Below are 20,166 nucleotides of genomic sequence, written 5' to 3'. Positions count from 1 at the left end.
CAGAGGGGGAAAAATATCTGGGAACAGCTTGCTGCCTTGTGAAGTGATGTCAGTCCACCCTGTTCTTCTCAGTTTTCTGGATGCAGGTGGTGTAGCACCTCAGGGAGGCTGAGCCTGCCTAATCCATGTGCCAAATATCAGGGAAGTTGTTCCACACCTCGGTTAGTTTAGCATTCCAGAGATCAAAATTAAAGAGAGGGCTGATGCCTTCAGCCCTCTCTCTCTCCCCATCTCCCTGCCCTGAATGGTTTATGCACAAGTTATATAAACCAAGTAATAGTGGAGGCCTGGATGTGAACACTGGTTTTGCTCTTGGTTTTTTCACTAATGAAAACTCAAGTGGATGAGTCAGCCTCTGCTTAAAGGTGTTTTGCTGTCAACTCACTGATACCTCATCATCTGTCTGGAACATGCAGGAGATTAGTAGATGTGCAGGATGCTATTACCTCTGCATATAACCTAGTATGGATTAGGTGGCTCCCTAACAAACCCTTGCTCATTGCTGTTTTTCTTTTGCTCTTTGGGAGCTGCTTTCTAGTCAGGTTTTGAACTCTTGCCACTCTGTTATTTGTGACTGGGATTCCAGTTCAGTGGTGCAGTGTCCACTCATTTTGCAGAATCTCATGCTTTTATTAAATTACCAGAATCTGAAATTGAAGTAAGATTCTAGCAGTTGTGTTCCTGTTTCCTTAAAAAATGCTTTGCTTTTTCTTTCTCTTTTCCCAAAGTCTTCTCTGCTGACTTGTATACTAAGTTGAATTTTCATGCATAGTGTTGAATTCTTCAGCTTTGGTAGAAGTTTAACCACATAAGTGTGGATGATATAAATAAAGCCAGAAAAAAAAAATGCTTTCTAATCATTGTGGGATTACCTATTAAAAATATTAACTCAGAGGAAGAAAAATGTTTCAATGAAAGCTGAGTGTATGCTGTTCTTCCTTTTGCAGATACAACAGTTTAACGAAACACAAAGCAGAATTGGAAGAGTTGGAATTAGTTTTAAAAAATGAGAGAGAGGTTCTGCAGCAAGAGAGAAGATCAAATGCAATAACCACTGGGGAAAATCAGAAGCTGAGGGAGGAACTGGATAGGTATGGTTCCTTTGCTAAATTGTTAAATATATCAATTAAAAGTCAATTATGCAAAACATGGATGTGTTGCATTAGCTCTGAAGTACCTTCATATAACGTGTCTATTCTTTTTTCTCTATTTTGTATTGTTAATTTGGTAATTTTTACTTGTTAAAGATTGTCAGCTTCATGAATACTGTCAACTGATACTGTTATTTGGTGCTTCAGACCTGAAACCTTTGCTCATACAAAATAGGCTTGGTTGGTTCAGTTCAAAAGCATTTTCTGCAGTGAATTGTATACAAGCACTTGCCTTTAGGCAGAACTACAAATGCCAAGGCCCCAAATTATACTGGCTTTTTCCCCCTTGAGGAGCACTGGTCTGTGGTTTTTACACAGTATGATTTTACCTCTAGGAGTTACCACTGTTTATTTTCTGCTGTCCAGAGAAAATGGCCATTCCTGTTATTAAAAGCAATCTTAGAAACTCTTGATCAGTGGGTAGCTGTTAACTTAGGGCAGAGCCCCTTTTGAGAGCCTCACCCACAAACCTCCCTGTAGCCCTGTTCATACTACAAAGGTGTTCTGAGAATCTGTTTGGTGCAAATGAGCAGTCAAGAGCACATCAAGTTAAAGCAATGTCAGTTTGAATCATATTTAAAAATCACATTTTAAATTGAGCTACAATTGTACCAGTGTACTTTAGAACAGTACAGAGCTCTTGAGAGGTTTTCTCAAGTTTGCTGTTCCTAATTCATTTACTTAGGGACAAAGATGTTGCATAATGTTGATTACAGGGCTGGCAGAACCAGGCTTATCTGTCAGCAGATACAGAACTTAATCTGTTCATTTAGTTATTTAATATTATGCCTTCCTTATTTGTAGACATTTTTAGATTTACCTCAAAGTGTAAAAAAATGCCACAGTATCCTCTTACAACACCACAGTGTTTCACACTTAAATGCTCATATTTCATACATCAGGATAAAAAAATAACTTGTGAGTTTTCTTTATTTGTGCCAAATAGATCTGCCTTTATATCCTAATGCTCTTGAATACATTGTGCCTCAGAAATCTGTGGTGTGTTTCTTCCATATTGAAGAAATAACAGTTTTATTTTTCATGTATTTTCCTTTCAGTTATTTTGTAAATTTGGGTTTTTTTTGTTGCCACTACTTCTTAAAATTTTATGAAATGCTTAGAATAAAAATGTCCTTAGGAGTTACTCTTTGGAACTATGTTTGATGTGTTGAGAGCTGCAAACTGACGGTATGGTCTTTGAATGTGAGGTCATTTCTGTGAAGTGCCCTTCATAAGCCTGCTCTCTTCTTCGTGTTTAGGGTGAATTTCTTGCACAACCAGCTAAAGGCAGAGTATGAAGGGCTCCATTCACACACTAAAGAGCTGAAAACTTCCTTGAACAACTCTCAGCTGGAGTTGAATCGTTGGCAAGCTCGCTATGATGAGCTGAAAGAACAGCACCAATCCATGGATATCTCTCTGACCAAGCTGGATAACCACTGTGAGGTGAGTGGCTGTGAATACCCAGCTACTGCTGCTTTTGGGTTAGAGAGCTGCCACACATGGTGTGAAGCTTTGGGTGTGCTGTATATAGAAAGTGAAACTGTGAAACAACACCCCCACATAGTTTGAAGTGTATAGTTTTTATCTTAGGTTGCCATGCTATTGTGTTATCTTGATTATGGCGCACTCCAGATGGAGAGGAAAGATGAATTTGTCTTGTTTCATAGCTCCTGTCCCGGCTAAAGGGAAATCTGGAAGAAGAAAACCATCATCTCCTGAGCCAGATTCAGATGCTGAGCCAGCAGAATCAGATGTTATTGGAGCAGAACATGGAGAGCAAGGAGCAGTATCATGAAGAACAGAAACAGTACATGTAAGAAAAAAAGAGATTTGAATTGTGAAACCTTAAGTAATCTAGACAAATATAGAATGCAAATGATCTATCAGGACTAGAAGGGCAGGCAGTGGATTGATAGGTCTTCTTGATAGCTGTTGGAAAAGGGGATGTTTGGTAGGAGATAACTGTAATGGAAGAAAGCACAAAATGTTTCTGCATTGCCTTACTCCAAAGGGTTGTTCACAAAACACCTGGGCAGCTCTTTTCAAATAATACAGGTGAACCTATGTGGAAAATAGAGTTAGAAAAGATGGAATGCTAAACCCAGTGGTACTTCTCAAAGAAGAGGAGGTTGGGAAAGAGTTTTAACGTTTTGGAAAACAGCCAAGTTGTAACAAAAATACAGTCTTATAAGAGACTGTATATTAATATATATTAATAATATTTTGTATTTAGGTTCCTGAAGAATAGCAAATATTCATACTCCTCTTGCTTTTTTCATTTGCATTTCAAGAAATACCTGCTTTGATGTTCTTTTTAAGGATACAGACATCAACCTAGATTGCTGTGTCCTTCATGCCCTGGTTGACATGTCAAAGTGAGATATCCTGTTTAAAGATACTGTGTGTTTACAAAGAACCTTGTTTTCACTGCAGTGAATTTCTCTTATAGGTATGAAAGAAGGAATAAAAATATTCTTAATCCCAAGAATTTTAGTTTAAGCACATCAGGATGATATGGGAGTTACGGAGTTGAGTTTTATATCAACTGGCTTACATGGTTGAAGTGTTAGAAATTGTTTGCTGAAATAGGTTGAATACAGTTCAGATGTTCTCTGATCTGTTTATCCTGGTGTCTGACTGTTCTATGATGGAGGTGCATTTGCCTTACTACTTGAATGAAAATAAGATCTGCCAACTTCCCTGTGTAGGTTAACAAAATAATCAGTAAAAACCACAGTTAGTCTTAACACCCACCAAACGAAATGTGCCTGAGATATTAGTTAGTAATCTTGCACCACCATCTACTGTTGTTCTGCACAAAAATCACCCATCAGCATAGTTGGTAGGCTTTTGCATTTGCCCTCTCCAAACAGACTGTGAATCCTGAAAGTTCAAGATAGGAATATATTTCAGTCTCTTTCTTCTCTTGGTGGCTTTTGGTCTTCAGTTTTTTGATTATGCTTAATTTCATACAGATGACTCAGAATATGTTTTCCCCCCTCACAGTGATAAATTGAATGCCTTAAGAAGACATAAGGAAAAACTTGAAGAGAAGATAATGGACCAGTACAAGTTCTATGATCCTGCTCCAAAAAAGTAAGTTCCACATGAATTCATTCTGCTGTACAGATCAGTGAGGGCAAGAAAGGGCTTTCCATAACTGGGGATAACAGAAAATACATCTGAATGATGGGTGGTGTCGTCTCCACTTGTCTCTTCCCTCTCACTCTGCAAGATACTCCCTGAAGCAGCAAGTTGAGTTAATGTAGAGTACAGGGCCTCATGTGGGGCCCTCTGTATTAATACAAGAATCTGAAACTCCCAAAATAATTGGGAAAGAACCACTTTGCTCCCAGTATGTGACTAAGCAGCACTAGGAGCTTTCAGAGCTGCTCTTTCAAAGCAAGGCATAACCAGTCTGTTAGAGAGAAGGACTTAAAAATTACACTAAAAACAACAAAAAAGAGCCAAATTAATTCCACTATACATAGTTCTGACTGATAACCTTAGCAAAGAGGCTTCAAAGCAGCTTTCATTTTTCCTCCTCTGTCTGTTCCTGTAGTGGAGCTTGTCATACTGTAAGAATGTCTTTATGTGGCCCATATGTGTAGTTTAGATTTCTAGCAGAGGGAACAGTTGTCTTTCTCACATTTCTCATGCTGAAGAAATATTTCTGTAAAAGTAATTTTGACTTCAGGAGGGAAATGGATCTCAAGTGCTGTGAAATTCATGGTGCATTTTTTGAACCAATTCATGACAGTAAACAAAAAATGTAGGATGACTTGATGGCTTTAGCACAGCTGTAAACTTCTTTGGGGAGTATTTCTTGTAGCATTTTCTGGATTGCATTCACAAAACCTGCTTTATCAGGAAAAACCCCTGGATTGGAGCCAGAGCCTTAGTCAAATTTATCAAGCCAAAGAAGGAGACCTCAAGGGAGCGGTTGAAACCAGCAGCAGAAAGCTCCACATGGCATTGTGAATCCCCAGAGATGCTAAACTCTCCATCTGCCTCCCAAAAATTGAAACATCAACACGAGGCTCAGGATAATACCTCTCCAGGGTCAGACCCTGTGGAAGAGAGAGCGAGCCCTGGGTGTTCTTCAAACAAAGGTAAGGAATGCCCAGCCTAAATTCATGAGCTGAATTAAAAAAAAAATAAAATTCATATATAAGATATGTTAATGCCCAATCACATTATATTTTATGTCCTTTTTTGTTTGTTTTAGGGATTTTTGGTGGTTTTTTTTTTTTTTTTTTGGTTGGTTAGTTGTTTGGTTTTGGGCTGTTTGTGTGGATTTTTTTTTAGTACAATAGAAGTTTTAGTATGCATAAAACCCTAAGCTAGAAATTTGAGTAAACTCTAGAAGATAATAGGTTTGTTTTTGTTTTAGTTTGCCTTCTTCCTTTTATCTTCTACTTCTCCCTTCAGTCTGTGTTTGCCCAGATGTATTGCATAATACATTGTTACTGAATAAGTTGGTTCTAATACTTCATTTACTGGAGTTTTGCAGCAAAGCATTTAAAGCTGGATTATGGAATAGTGTGTGGTTCAGGCTCTTTGAGGGGCATGAGCTGGCTGACAGCCACTGCCAGCAGGTGGTGCACGTGCAGAACAAATAACCCATTTATTGTAAATAACCAATTCATAGTGTGGGATTTTGGAGACAATACCATGTTTTGATTTAGAATTAAACTAGGAGTTTTTTCATGTAAAATGATGAAATTATATTTTTAGCACTAAGGAGTATGTAAGGAAGATGGAATGATTTTCTGTTAAGTTAGTTTATACATTAAATCAGATGTTCCTAATTATGGGAAATTTAAAAGAAAGTTTCTCAAAATAAATACTTTCCATCCTTATTAAAGGTAATATATATGTCCCAAGCTCTGTTTATTCCATTGAGATAAATTCTGTCAGCTTGTATACATAGATTGTCATACTCCAGGAATACTTTCCAAGAAACAATTTTGAAATTGATATTTGAATAATAATGCCTGTCTTCCAACTGTGGGGGGTGGGAAACAGAAGGGGAGTAGCTGAGAAAAGAACTCTTATTATAAACTACTGCAAGAACCTGTCTGTCTGAAGCTTTTGTTTTGAATTGGGTAAAACTCTTCCTCTAATTCTTTGAGGCCATTTATTCACTTAAAGTAAAAAGAGATGTTTTATGGAATAAGATCATCCATATGATTCCAGGTGTTTAACATGCATCCTAAGGTCAGCATGGGAAGCTGGGCTTGGGTTGCCACAGAACAAGGCCCTTGCAGAGTGCCAGAGACAACAGAAGGTCTCTGGGGCTTCATTCATTGTGATGCTACATGAAACACACTTAAGGGGAGATGAGGCTCACCAGTACTAAAGCCTAGGAGACATCTAGGAAATTTGAGTGTGTTATCACTGAGTAACATGTACACCAATTTAATTTTATATTATAAAGCAAAAACATTTTGAATGATCTAACAGTACTTTCTTAGTAGACTTGCTTAAATACTGTATATATGTGTTAATCTATGCCTTAATCTGAGTCAGATTAGATATGTTTAGCTATGCATTCATCAGTCCTCCATTATAGGTGTTGGTCATTGTTTTAGCCTTTTCTGTTTTTACTGGTGGTGTAGTCTTTAATCTGTGTTAAGTCATTTTAAGTTTTATTTATAAGGCTTTTTTTTTTTTACTTTTTTTTTTTTCTTCTTCTTTTTGGGATACCTGGGTGATAACAATTTAGCTGCACAGCGCAAAAAGATTGCCTTTTTGAGAAGCAAAAGCAAGGATAAAGAAAAGTCTCCTAAGTCTCCATCGAATCATCAGTCTTTCTCTAATCGGCTCCGGTTCTGGTCTTCTTCCGACATCCCATCCTCTCCTAATGAAATTCTTTCTTGCCCGGAACTGGGAGTTTTCTAACACCTTCTCTGTAACATTTATCTTCATTTATTTCTGACAAATATCAAAAAAAATAAAAAAATAAAAAAAAATCCCCCATGCCTTAAAAGAACACGCACATTGATAGAGACACTCAGCATGTCTATACAATACTCTAAATACAAGCAAAGATTAGTGAACATGGACTTAATTTTTCCTGTAGAAGATGAATCACTCTTGCACACTGTGGATCATTTCTTCAATGCAGCACACTTTAGGGGACCCCATGGCATTCAGTTTGCGTATGTATATTGGCTGTGGTGCATGTTGTCAGTAAGTGAAGTTGCTATTCGCTTCAGTATTTCCTTGCAGTCATGTACTTGCATTGTGTCCAGTTAGCGTTGAACTGGTTTGCTGTTGCTATGCTTTCTACAGTGTGGTAGTCCTACTAAAATAAAAATACAGTCTAAGCTCCAGAGATTTTTCCAATAGTCTGTGCTACTAAATGATTTCAAAAAGGAATGTTTTGTAACACCTTTTTCTGCTTTTGAGTAGTTTAGCTTTGAATGGAAGCTACTGGAAAAATTATTCTCAGCCAAGTGTCTTGATGGTCACATTCAGACCTGATATTTAGCAAGGTTTTGTCCTAATTAAGAAAATTCATCTTGAATTGAGATGACGTTTCAGTTTCTTCTCCTTCAGTTTCAACAGATTTTTTTGGAAGAAGAATGTAGATTTGTTCTCTTAAGGCTGGGAATAACCTTCATTAATCCATTGCCCAGAATTCTTGTTGCCTAATATTCATGACCTAGTGGCTTCTGAAATGAATGTGCGGGTCCAGTCCCCACCTGTTAGAGAATTGGATGCAGCACGGGCAGTGTGCTACCAGGGGCTCAGCAGAGAGGTCAGAAGATCTTGTTTCCCTTCTCACTCAGAACTGCCCCCAGTGGCACAATCAGGGACTCTGGCAGAGCAGCCTGGTTTTTGTTGCCCATCTGGGGATTTGTACAGAGTGTTAGTCTCCAGGGCAATTAATTTTTTTGGCATCCATGGAAGGTGTTAAGTGTATCTAGGAAGTCAATTAGAAATACAGATCTGCATGTGAACCTTTAGCCAGTAGTTGCCCCTGCAGGCATGGCATATGTTTCAATTCTGAGAGCAAGTGCTGGCCCAGTCTGTGAAGCCCATGCAGACCTAGGGAGAAAATACTGTTCCTGAATGAAGTCAGCTTCTAGGAGCCACCTAAGATTGACAGCACATAGGTCCATTCCTCTAATACAACTTCACAGCTGCTCTGTGCTTTGAACTGTCTGTCCATTGTCTCTGCAAGTTGCTTATTTTGACTGCTGCACTCTGCTGCATTTTCAGCATTTAGTTTCTGTTACTTAATCAAGTATTCCATAGAAATATATAAAATCTAGAATCTTGCATCTCATTAGGTATGTTTTCTGCAGTAAATAGTTTTAAATTTTGTTCTAGGTGTGCCTTGAAGAATTACATTGACATTACAAGAAATTAATTAACCTGCTTTTTCAGTAGAAAATAATTTTTCAGGTTCTTAATCTAAATTATATTCTAGCAGAGTTTTTGTTATTCTCCTGCTAAGATCCCAGGAACTTCACTTAAAAATCATTGCACTAGGACATTGTAAGAGCAGAGTTTCAACCTTGTAAAGACTGAGCTCTTATCCACAGCAAAGATATAAACCTGAAAGCAGTTAGCTTAGTGCACGGATCATGATAGATAATTTTCAAATCAGCATTATTTTTCTTTGAGTAAGAGCATGACTACTGTCACTCTTTCCCTATTCTATTTTATTACTGAAGTAAGTTCTTATAAAATGCACCTGCGAGGAATAATGTTATGGGAATTTCACACCTCACTTATCTTCTCTGGATTCATGTCTTTGCTCCTTTTCTTCCTCCTTTCACAGTAATTGTTGCATGTATAATATCAACCCTCCCACTGGCACTAAGCAGCCCTTGTCACTCCCACACTTTACAGAGAGCACACATGATTGACAAGCTGGTGGCAGAAATTTCCTATCCACTATTGCACTGTTTATGGAAAAGCTTGCCAAATTAGCGCCTCTGTTGTGCAGTTTCTTTGTGCCTGTTTGTCATGTTTGTATGGGCAGATAAATACAAATCCCCTAATGCTATTTTTCATTGAGTCTTATTCATTTACTTCTCTCCCCACCAGTGCTAATGGACCTAAAGCAAAAAAGGAATTCCCATCACGGAGGCAGCAATGATAATGCTGAAATCTCAGCAGACTCTGCAGCAAAAGCCAGCTGTGTGGAAATGGGTCCCAGGACTTACTCAAGCTCAGCCATTCACGTGCACACTTCCACCCCCATCTCCAGGCTCCAGAGCAGGCCAAAAGGTGTGTGTGCACTTGGTACAGCAGCTGCTAGTGCCAGGCAGGCTGCTTCACAGCTCCTGCAAGGCTGCTAGTGGCATTCAATTCTGATATTTTCAGAGCACTGATATTTTCACTCCTGCTTTATCTGCTGAATGGTTTAATTGATGAGGTGTGGGGTTTACTCGCTCTTGTAGTGTCATCAACTTGGCGGAGCATATTTGAGAGTCAGTTCTTCAGTGGTTCCCTGCGCAGTGCTGAGAAGATGGGCCTATAAAACCCTCTTGATCACCTCAGTCTTCTACACAGCTAGAATGTGTTGGAGACAGACCTGAAGGATTAACCTTTCTGTGTTCAGTTGGCCTTATAAGTTTTATGTTCTTTTCCAGGCTATAATTCAGAAGATAACCTGTGTGAGCAGTCCCCAGAGGTGGAGTTTCCAAGCACCAGACGGCACGGTAAGCTTGTAACATGTGAGTGCTCAAAACATCTGCATTAAGACTTGTTTCATTGCATCCACATGAGCTGTCCTGGAGTGGTTTAGTTGCATTTATATTACAGAAGGAGATGTAGTAATTCAGCACCATTTTGGGAATGGGATTCTAACTGCTTCTGGTTTTCTGTTGAAGCTTTTAATGGATATTTTGCCAAAATGAATTTTCAAAGCAATGCTGGCATTGAGGCAAGTTGCCTTCCACCACCAACAGACCTTTTAATGCATGTCCTACAGGTTAGTTGTTGATTTTTCTGGAGAATGTTTAATTCCTTACTTAAGGGAGTGAATCAGCAGTAAGAGAAATTTGTTGTGGGGCTTGTGGATCCACAGTTGGAATGCTGTTGAAGCAGCAGCACTGCCTGCTTAGAGAAAACTGAATTTGCGGAAAACTGAATTTGCGGAAAACTGAATTTGCAAGCTGGCCACCAGCTACTTCCAAAGAAAACTGAAAAAGAGACAGCAACTTATTCTTGAACTTTTTCAGTATCTGCATTACTTTATAGTTACTGTAAAAACCTAGAATGTGTTTCTTTGTGCAAAAAATGAGATAAACAAGATGGATCCTAAACAACTTGAAAAATGAAGGTGTTTTCTACTCTGTCCTGATCTTGGCATCCTGTGTTTATTATGCTGTTAATGTTTTCAAAGTGACTTAGTTGCACAGGTCCTATTTTCAGAAGGGAGACTGTAGCCAAGTCTTTTAGAGAATCAGAGGAACTTAAGATCTGTTTGTTCAGTGCTTGATTTGTGTTTTTCAGTGTCCAGGCCAAACAGTTTAGAGAGCAGTAGGAACGCTTCCAGCAGTAGTTCACCTCTCAATTTGAAAGGTAAAGCTTTTACAGCTGAGTTGTGACAAACAGGAAGTGAAATTCCATGAAACTGTGTGTAAAATGCCATTTTCCTTCCAATTAATTTTGAAGACTTGTTTTGAAATGGTAATGATTATGCAATCTGGACATGGCTGTCTTGGGAATCAAAACTGCTGGCAAGAAGTGCTTTTCTAAGATTGATTCTGGCAAGGGGTGGCTTTTAAGGCAGACAGTCGAGTTTTGCTTCAGTCTGACTGGCATTGTATTGTGGGAAATATCAGGCCACTCTTAGACTCTAACAAGAGATCTCTGTGGTTCTTACTCTGCACACAGCTTGTGCAGGGAATCAGTGTGCTCTCAAGATTTGCTTTTGCAAATTGTGCATCCTTGAAGGACGCCAAGAGACCTGATACTGTGGAAAAACCCGCTTTCTGCTTTTCCACTGTCAGGTTGTAACTCTCAGATCACACAGCCAGGACTGAGAGATGGTTCAATGACACACAGCTTGTAAAGAGGCATCCCAACATTATCTTACTGATATAAGGCTTTTATTAGCCTCCAGTGCTATTTTTACTCTCTGGTGAAGTAATTGTGTTTGTTTAAGTTGCTGTAAGATACTTAGTAATCCTGATTTTTCAAAGCTCTGATTGCTTCGAGCTCTGTAGGAGAAAAAAAATGAAGGTAAAAAATGCTACCCAGTCTGTGTGGAAACAGCCCTGGATGATGAGTTCCCACCTGAGTGTGAAATCTACTGAAATTATGTCAGAGCACTGTCATTAATGGTATTTATGCTTCTCCTCAGGTTCCTTCGACCATATCCATGGTAGAACTGAGAGCCTCAGCAGTGAAGATATGGTGCCAAGCAGAGAGGCACCAGTCTTGCTCCGAGACACGTATTCCCTTCACTCTGCTGCTGCTTTCTTTAGCCCTGGCAGCAGGCATGAGTCCTCCTCCCACAGGAATGGTTTGATGTCCTGTGATATACCTCAGAGGAGCAATCCATCCCAGTGTCACACAGGCAGGCAGCGATCTGCCTCGCCTGGCAGTGAGATGGTAACTTTGGAAGAGTTCTTGGAAGAGAGCAACAGGCTGTCTCTACCAAGTGTAAGTAAATAGAGCTAGATAGCCCATTTCAGATGTCAAAAAACTGTTCAAAGCTGATTTAGGAGGATGAGGGCATAGGGAAACAGAGAGAGACAAGATGATCCTTGTTCATATACATAAGTACTATTGAATCTTGCAAAACAAATGAGACCGTTTCAATAACTAAGGTAAAATTAGCTTTCATATAGCACTCTGTTAATTTATTTTTGTTTATCAGCTATGGCAAATTAGATAATTCACTGCAGGTACTTTTGTAGCAAATAATTGCGGTCATGGTTTCGTATCATCAGTTCTCAGCTTCAGGTATCTTTATTTATAAACTGGTATGTTTTCTGTGTAATTTTCAGCTGCTAAATCTAAAATTAGGAATGAAACCTAGAATAATTTTCAGTTAAAGTGCAAAATATGCAGTTGTTAAAACCATCTCATAATCTGAAAATATCAGTGTGTTTGAGACAGGCTCTTCTCGCAAAAGGAAGTTTTTGATACTTTCACCATGTTTGTGTGTTGACTGACACTGCCCTGTTGGTTCAGTGACTGCAAGAATATGTCACTCATTGAAGTGCCTTTTTCAAGAGCTAAATGTTTGTTTTCAAGATGGCATTTGTCTTTCATTGCTCAGACATGCTGTTCAATAGTGAGGCAGTGCACTATTGAACAGATTAGTATCTTAAAAACAGTTAATTGATAGTCTAAGTGAATGGAGATTTCTGTTTTATAAATGCCTTGGTAAAAGTATTGAAATCAGCAGAGCTGTGCCATTTTGTTGCATCAGTAAATTCTGGTCCTTGAATTTTCACAGAAATGTTGAAATATATCTCCTATTCCCTCATTACCCTAAGTACAATTCTTAGCTTTTTGAGATGTTTAAAATTATTACTTTTGTGTGTCTGTAACTACCTGACCATGTCCATTTTCATTCTTTCTGTCATCCTGTTCCTTTTCAGCATCGGCGCAGTTTAAATGAGAGTGAAATGATTTCATTACACCAGTTTCTGTTAGAAGCTGATGCCCTGTATCCCTCTTGCTACTCCCTATGTCCTTCCATTCATCAGGAACATTCGCAGTCTCTCGAGTCGGTCCTCAGTGTTTCATATCCCAGCAGCATGAGGCACAGAACAGGCAGGGGAAATAGGAGATCTGCTTCATTCTATATCCCCAGGGTATCCATTGTTCTTATTATGAAGGCAACAGCTCCTGACTTACCACAGCTTTTGCTAGCATATTAATACCTATAGAAGCATACTGTAACTCCTAGTTGTTACTTTAAAGGCTGCCAGATCACTTGCATTAATTGCTCATGAAGCATTTGCAGCATTTGTTCGTACACATGCGTGCTTTTGGAGGACTCGTCATTCTGTAATGCTAATGTCCATAACAGCTGTTTAAATAAAGTTAAAAATAACCATAACACTTTAACACTTAGTTGAGCTTAGAAATTTTCACGCTGCACTATTGCCATTGATGGTGTTTGCTTATGGAAAATGAGTTTTTTGACTGGAAGAAATATTTGGAACACTAGTGAAATAAGTGTATTAAGCTTTAAACATGCTCCCTAGAGAAGAGTAAAGAAGTAAATGTCATGAGCTTGTTTATCATTGTTGTTTGTAATGACAGCATGTCCCTTAACTGTTCTGAGCATGTCTTTTACTAATAGTACAATGGCAGCTGTTCAAACATCACCATTTTTTGATTGCATGGACCATCCCCATGAAATACTCACTGTATATTTTCTTTTACTGCCAGGTTAATTGTCTGACATGAAATTTGTAAGTTCATTGTAGGCAAACAATTTTTGTAATGATTTTTCTACATTTCATTGTATTGTACATGCAGCTCTTAACGTACATCACATATTGAATGGGAGAGGGGAGGGGAATCGATGAAGAAGGAATGAAATTTTTTTGTAATGCTAGCAGATCTCCCCAAGGTGTTGACTTCTGTTACTTTCCTGAAGTTACAGTAGAGTTACCCGATAAACTATATTCTGGAATATGACAGATATCATTGATATCTGCTGATTCTAATGTCTGATGTCATCAATATGATATTGATGTTAAAGTGACAGTGGCTGATGTGAAAGGAAGCAAAAGAGCTGCTGTCCAGGTTGCAACCAAAATTATTTTAAAATTATGACAATTAACCTGGCAAGCAAGGTTGTCACAATCTAATTACAATAAGCACATTGTTCCTTGGGTTGGATTTATACCCATTTTAAACATTCTTCTGTTTCCACTATGTAAAATCTATTATTGTGTTTGATTTAAGTTAAGTGGGAAGGAAGATTTTGTGAATACAGTGTTCTGCATGATTCTTTAAACAAAATGTGTTGTCTTTAATGTGACATGCATATTTTCTCACAGCAGGACACCTCCACAAACAGAGATGACTTGCTCGGTGATTATTTTAGGAAAGCAAATGAGCCTTCAGCTGCTGGAAACTTGCTGCTTCAGCCATCCAGAAAGGAGGCTGCTAAGATGCCCACTAGTCTTGTTGCTCCGACTGTGAAGATGGCTGTGGCTGGTGAAGAAGGAAGAATGGCTAAGCCTGACAATTACATGAAGCCAAACCCGAGACAAGTTGAACCTGATGCTCTGGCAAACCCCCAAGGGTCCCTTAAGCTCCCTCACCCGGCACATCAGCAGTGTGCCAGCGGGGTGCGGCAGATGGCACAGCCTCAGCAGCCCGGGACCGCGGGCAGGAGGAGCACATCGCTGAACAGGGCATTCAGCTTGGCCTCTGCAGACCTCCTCAGGGCTGCTGGCCCAGAGGCCTACAGGCAGGAGAGCCCTCAGAAGTCAGGAGCAGAGCTGCATGGGGGCAAGGACACTGTCTGCCAGAGCACCAGGGCCTCTGTGCCAACGAGCTCCCAGGCACCCTTGAGGGAGAGGCCGCAGTCCGCAAAGGCGGCGGGTTCCGTGCAAGGTGCCGATTCCCGCTGTCGGCAGCTCGAAGCCAGGCGCCTTTCCCTGCTCCCACCTAAAGATGAGAGGCCACTCTCCTTCCATCAGTTCTCTGCCTCACCCACTGCATCCAGCAGCAGTCTGAATGTCCAGCAGCAAGAGCGTGTGAACGCCGGGCAACACTTCTCATCTGCATCCCATACGCCCTCCAAAGTCAAACCCAAGTCAGCACCTCGTACTGAGGAGGTGGCCACAGTGGCCCCTGCCAGAGCTGTTTGCAGCAGCACTGAGGCAAATACTTCTCCAGGACAAGGCCAGGGTGATGCCCTCCTTACCAAGTGCCAGGGTAAGCTGTTGGAAAGCAGCTCTGGGGCTGTGGAGGAGCCTGTGAGAGGAAACAGCTCCAGCAGCACTCCTGGGTCTCCTGACCCCCAGGGGGATCAGCAGACGGTTTGGTATGAGTATGGCTGTGTGTAAGCCACAGTGTAACTGTAACATGTGTGTTTGGTATGGCTGATGTCCAGGTACCATTTATCTAGACAGTCAGGTCTTAAAAGGCATCACCTGTAGGTTGCTCTGAGTTTTCTCTGGGTACTCTTTCCTAGTTGGACAAAGTGTGATAAAGAGAATCAAGGAGCAAAACCGCAGTCCTCCAGACACTGTTGTGCCTAAAACAAAGTGGAAGCCTGACCTAATCTCACAGCAAACTTGGCACCTAATTCTTACAGGTTCTGAGCATTCCCCAGTCCAGCAGAAGCTTAGCAGGGTCTCCTGTCATTGCTGCACTATGCACTCTCTCTGCATGCATTAAAGAAAAGTTTCACAGGTCCTGTGTGTGCTAAACTCAGCCCCACCATTGGTAAATAACCCTACTGATAAGGTCATTTGAAAGCCAGACTCCTCCCCCAAAGACAGAATCTACTTAAGTAGCATAGAAGAGATGAAGAGCAAAAGTGTGTGGCTTTAGCCATGGATCTGGTAAAATCTGTTTTTCTAGCCACAGACACATCTTGTAGAAGGTATTGTATAGACTTCAAGGGTCATATCTCAACCTTTCCCACTTGGGCTGTGTAAACACAGAAGCCAGCAGAATTACCCCACTGCCTTCACTATAGCTGCAGCTCAGTGGATCCTTGACTCTGCAGAGTGGTGCTGCCTTTTGAAACTTGTTTTATCTTTTATACAAACACTGGAACTAATGCAGCCTTTCAGGGGAGGTGCCATTCCAATTGCAAAGGTGGCATCTCATGTACAAAAGTGTCTTGTAAGTATGTATATAAGGAGCTCAAGTACTGTATAAGAATGCTGTGTAAATTGTATTATTATATTCTTTTGTGCATGACAGCCCACACACATCCTGTGTGGGCTTTTGTCTCTTAGAAGTCCTTGTTTGTCTCCAAGAACTTTTCTCAGTATAGAAGCAAAATAATTTTGTACACATGTGAAAGAAATATACTTTAAAAAATCTATTTATGTGCAAAGAAGTTCTTTGTATGTTTCTGTCCAGAGCATCATCAGCTGCTTATGTATATATGATCAAATGTGTATCTTTAATTCCATGTTTGTAAAGCTGTTCTTCTTGCAATAGACTAAATCCTTAAAAAAATACTTCTTTTGCTGGTTCTGATTATATTAGTAAAAGATAAAACTGATTCATTTGATGTTTTTGTTATCTAATATGTAGCAATCCCATTCTGAAAACTACAGAATTGTTTATAATAAAGACTAAAATAAAACAGATTGGTGTTCTACTTTTTGTCCTTGGAAAAACAAAAACCCCCAAAAATGTGAGTGACTGTGCTGGAGGTCTGTCTGCAACAGCTCTTCACAAGCCTTAGTATTGATTTTCATGTCCATGTGGTGAAGTTAGGTTTGTTTTTATAACATAGAAGGTGTACCAGGAGTCTTTTTGTTTGGTTGTCACCTTCTTAGTGAAGACTACAGGAGAGTTGAACATAAAATAATGAGTTACAATTCACTCTAGAATTGGACTGTTTGATTTTTATGCTTCTCCGACCACTTTGGACAAGGGCAAACATGCTGACAATTTTGACCAAGCTTGCATCTTATATAGTCTGTTTTGTACTTAACTCTCGGGATGCCATATAAAAATGAGAATTATTAATCTTTCAACATGGAGAGAATGGCAAAAAACCCTTTCTGCCTTCTCTACTATTTTAATTGCAAACTATAGTTTTGCAACGAATTTAAAATTAATGGGTGCTATATGGCAATTTTAGAACATAGTGAATGTTCTTAGTAAACTGAAATTCTTCTTCTGTAACTTTTATCTCAAAATGGATTCTTGGCCAGACCACTAAAGGTTTGAGACTGGTGTTTCTCCCTTGTTTCAGCTCCTTTTTGGAGGACACCTGCAGGCTGGGCTGCTGAGGAAGTGATCTGTGCCTTGTTAGTTACTGTAGGTCTGCTTTTGCTATAAATACTTGCCCAGTGGCACACCTTAGTTGGCAGTTTCTGAGTTATTTACAATTATTTCTCGGTTCTAATGAGCTTGAATTAAAAAGTACTGAATACCTTTGCAGTACCATTCAGCTGTGGGATGATTCTAAATACAGAGGTTATCCCATGGAACAGTTGTTGAAGCACACGGTGCTGTCTGTGGCCCTCGGGCCTCTCTGGGGATGTTAAGGTTGGTTTTGGTAGCGGTGCCTGCCCTGCCGTGGCAGGTGCGGTGATTTTGCCATCTGCTCGGTTCATCGATGCTCAGCTGTTCCCGGGCCTGCCCTCAGCCCGGGGCTGCTGCGCTCCGGCCTCCTCAGGCCAGCCCGGAGTGGCGCAAAACGCGCTTTGGTGCCTGAGGGGGAGAAAGCGATTGTGTTCAGAGAGACACGGAGCGGCAAATCCTCCGAAGTTGTGCAGGTGGAGGTGCCGTGAGGTGGCGGAACTGTGGGGAGAGGTGTTCTGTGAGGTGACGGAACTGTGGGGAGAGGTGTTCTGTGTGTAAAGGATGGCGCGGAGCTGCCCGGCCCGCGCTCGATGCCTCCCAAGGAGTGCAGATGGAATGGCAGCGGTTTCAATCTGCAGCTGCTGCAGGAGGGGCACGGCGAGCTGGCTGAGGCGGCCACAGCTGCCGCCGCCGCTTTCGGACACCGGGGAAAGGATCTGAGGCGCCACGGGCCTCGGCACGCTGCCTTTGCTGATATTTCCTGACAGGAGGGAAGGGTGTGCTCTCCGAAGGTTGCTAATTGTGTGCTAAGTGCTGCTGGAGTGGTTCTGGATTCAACGCTTCGAGCCGTTCAGTGGCTCGTTCATTCTCGAGATGGAGTTTTTGTTACAGGAGGGGTTTTTGAGGGGGATCCGTCCCGAGAAGGGCGCTGAGCTGGCAGCAGTGTCCCAACAAAGCCGAAGGGCTGCGGCTGTGGCAGCGCCCGCTCCCCGCAGCGGGCCCAGACTCTGAGGTCAGTGAAGCTGTTTGACTCAAGGAAACGAATGATGGTTTGTGTTTGAAGTGAAATAAATGGCTGCTGTGGGAATAGGTGCCGGGGCTGCGTGCTCTGCAGTGACAGAATATCCTTTGCCAGAAATCTGAGGTCATTTACAATGGTAGTGTGTCACGAAACCTTTTTCCCGTTAGGTATTCTTCCACTGTTCTTGGACTTGGGACCTGATTGTGAAGTGAGCAGACCTTTTCTGATTTCAGTTAATTGAGTTCAGAAGTTAAAACCACCAGAAGGAGAATTTGAAAAAATAGAATTTACTTATTTTCGTTCTATAAGTGTTAAGGATATTGTAAAAATAACTAGTGCTTAGCTTAGGAAAACCATGCATCAGCATGTGGTCAGAAATTATTTCTGATTGTCTAGACATTTGGGGACATACTAGCTCAGCTATAGGTAAATGACTTTTAAGACAGACCATGAAAGATTTACACATAAATTGTTAGTTCATGTGAAAGGATTACAGCCTGGATATTAAATGGATGTACAAAGAACAACACAATTTCACTTCTTTTTCTGGTTGAACATGAACCCAGCTGTCCAGAGAGCATTTGATTATGGTTTTGCATTTTTATATGAAGAGGGAAGTGGAGTGTGGAGTCAGTTGTAGATTTCACATAAAAAATTTGTCCTAAAATTTGCTTCCCTGCCCATCACTATCATGGAATATCAGATCCCAACAGCACTGGAAATGTTCAAGACAAGGTGGAAAATTGGTGGATATTTTTACAAATCACCAGTAGCAGGCAGAATTAACCTGATGTAACAGTGCAGAGTGAGATAATTCAGTTACTGGAAATAACAAATGAAGTTACTGTTTTGAAGAGCTGCTAGACTGGAGAATTAGGCTGGGCTGTGAAGGTCTTTCTTGAAGGTTGGTGCTAGAGGCTGCCATATGAACTAGGAGAGAATGGCATCAGGTGGAAAAGGGTGAAAAAATTACAATTTAATAGAGTACTGACAGGAGTTTAAAGTTACTGGGAGAAGCTGTGGCAAGTCTTGCAAAACTAAATGGTGTTTTTCCGGTTACAAGGAATTTTTCAAAAGTATGAAGAAACAGTAGAAAATAAAGGGCTGCTGTTCAATAGCTTCTCAAATAGGAAAGTCCTTAAAAGGCTAACCTGTGCCCTAAAGACAGAAATGTGATTTGGTGAAGTGTGGCAGAAAGCTGAGGTTAGTTCAGATTTGAAGGATTTGAGGAATCCCATTAAAGAGAGCACGGATGAGTAAGGGGCCCCATTGGAAGAGTACTTGTGCTTCTCTCAGCTCAAACATGGAAGAGACACTTTATTTGGTGACTCTTGTGGGGGCTTAGGGTGTCATGCTAGGGAAGCAAAACTGCTTTTCTCCTGGGAAAAGGATGATGAAGTTGTGGCTATTCTACAGAAACTAGGAATGTAAAACATGTCCAAAACATAACACAGAATGCCATGGAAACTGTCAGCTCATCATTCCCAGATGTTCTAATCAGTTCTTGTTAAAATACTTGAACATTTTTATCCAAAGATTATCATAACTGAAGATTATGTGGCTCTGATGGTGAGACCATGCCAAAGTGTGTGATGTGTGTGTTGCATACCAGAACAAAAAAGAGCAGCAGATCTGAGCACTGACACCAGCCTGTGAGAAGCTGGATTACATGAGGGAAACCAAAAGCAGCCCAGCTCCCTCTGCAGTGAGTGACACCCTATGGGTGATCTGAAACTCTGCTAAAGGACAGAGTGCTTAGGAAAGGGAAAATGAGGCTGTTGGTGAGAGTCATTGTACTAGGCTCTAATGAAATGAAATAGATTAATAGAATATCATAGTGTTATAATGATTTTGAGTTATCATATAAGAGAGCTTAACAGCCTCTGCTTTAAGGGAACATCATCAGATAAAAGTATAAAATCCTCCTGCTTCCTCTCCAGCATCATGTGCTGACTGCCTTTGAAGTCCACACTTGGAACAGAAAGCATCCTCTCCATGTAAAAAACCCTGAAATTTGCAAGTCAGACATCACCTCACTTTTTGCAGTTG

The 20,166-nt window shown here is 40.6% G+C and overlaps 1 protein-coding gene across 4 annotated transcripts in view; it reads left to right on the top strand.

The window, feature by feature from the left end:
* Positions 1 to 16,395, top strand: part of CCDC88C (coiled-coil domain containing 88C) — a 99,907-nt gene extending 83,512 nt beyond the window's left edge. The window contains exons 21-31 of one of the 4 annotated variants that reach the window (XM_058026104.1): positions 948 to 1,091; positions 2,411 to 2,597; positions 2,822 to 2,967; positions 4,161 to 4,250; positions 5,025 to 5,266; positions 9,219 to 9,401; positions 9,767 to 9,835; positions 10,632 to 10,700; positions 11,485 to 11,786; positions 12,734 to 12,949; positions 14,153 to 16,395. In XM_058026104.1, coding sequence (XP_057882087.1) covers positions 948 to 1,091; positions 2,411 to 2,597; positions 2,822 to 2,967; positions 4,161 to 4,250; positions 5,025 to 5,266; positions 9,219 to 9,401; positions 9,767 to 9,835; positions 10,632 to 10,700; positions 11,485 to 11,786; positions 12,734 to 12,949; positions 14,153 to 15,166 — 2,662 coding nt within the window. In that variant the 3' untranslated portion in view covers positions 15,167 to 16,395. Of the gene's footprint in view, positions 1 to 947; positions 1,092 to 2,410; positions 2,598 to 2,821; positions 2,968 to 4,160; positions 4,251 to 5,024; positions 5,267 to 9,218; positions 9,402 to 9,766; positions 9,836 to 10,631; positions 10,701 to 11,484; positions 11,787 to 12,733; positions 12,950 to 14,149 lie in introns of all 4 variants that reach the window. The other 3 variants (XM_058026102.1, XM_058026106.1, XM_058026105.1) reach the window with 3 other exon arrangements.
* The last annotated feature ends 3,771 nt before the right edge of the window (positions 16,396 to 20,166 follow it).

Source organism: Melospiza georgiana, chromosome 6 (assembly GCF_028018845.1).
Source record: "Melospiza georgiana isolate bMelGeo1 chromosome 6, bMelGeo1.pri, whole genome shotgun sequence".
NCBI lineage: Eukaryota > Metazoa > Chordata > Aves > Passeriformes > Passerellidae > Melospiza > Melospiza georgiana.
The sequence above is the reverse complement of the archived record's forward strand: the minus strand, read 5'-3'. Positions and strand labels throughout refer to the sequence as shown.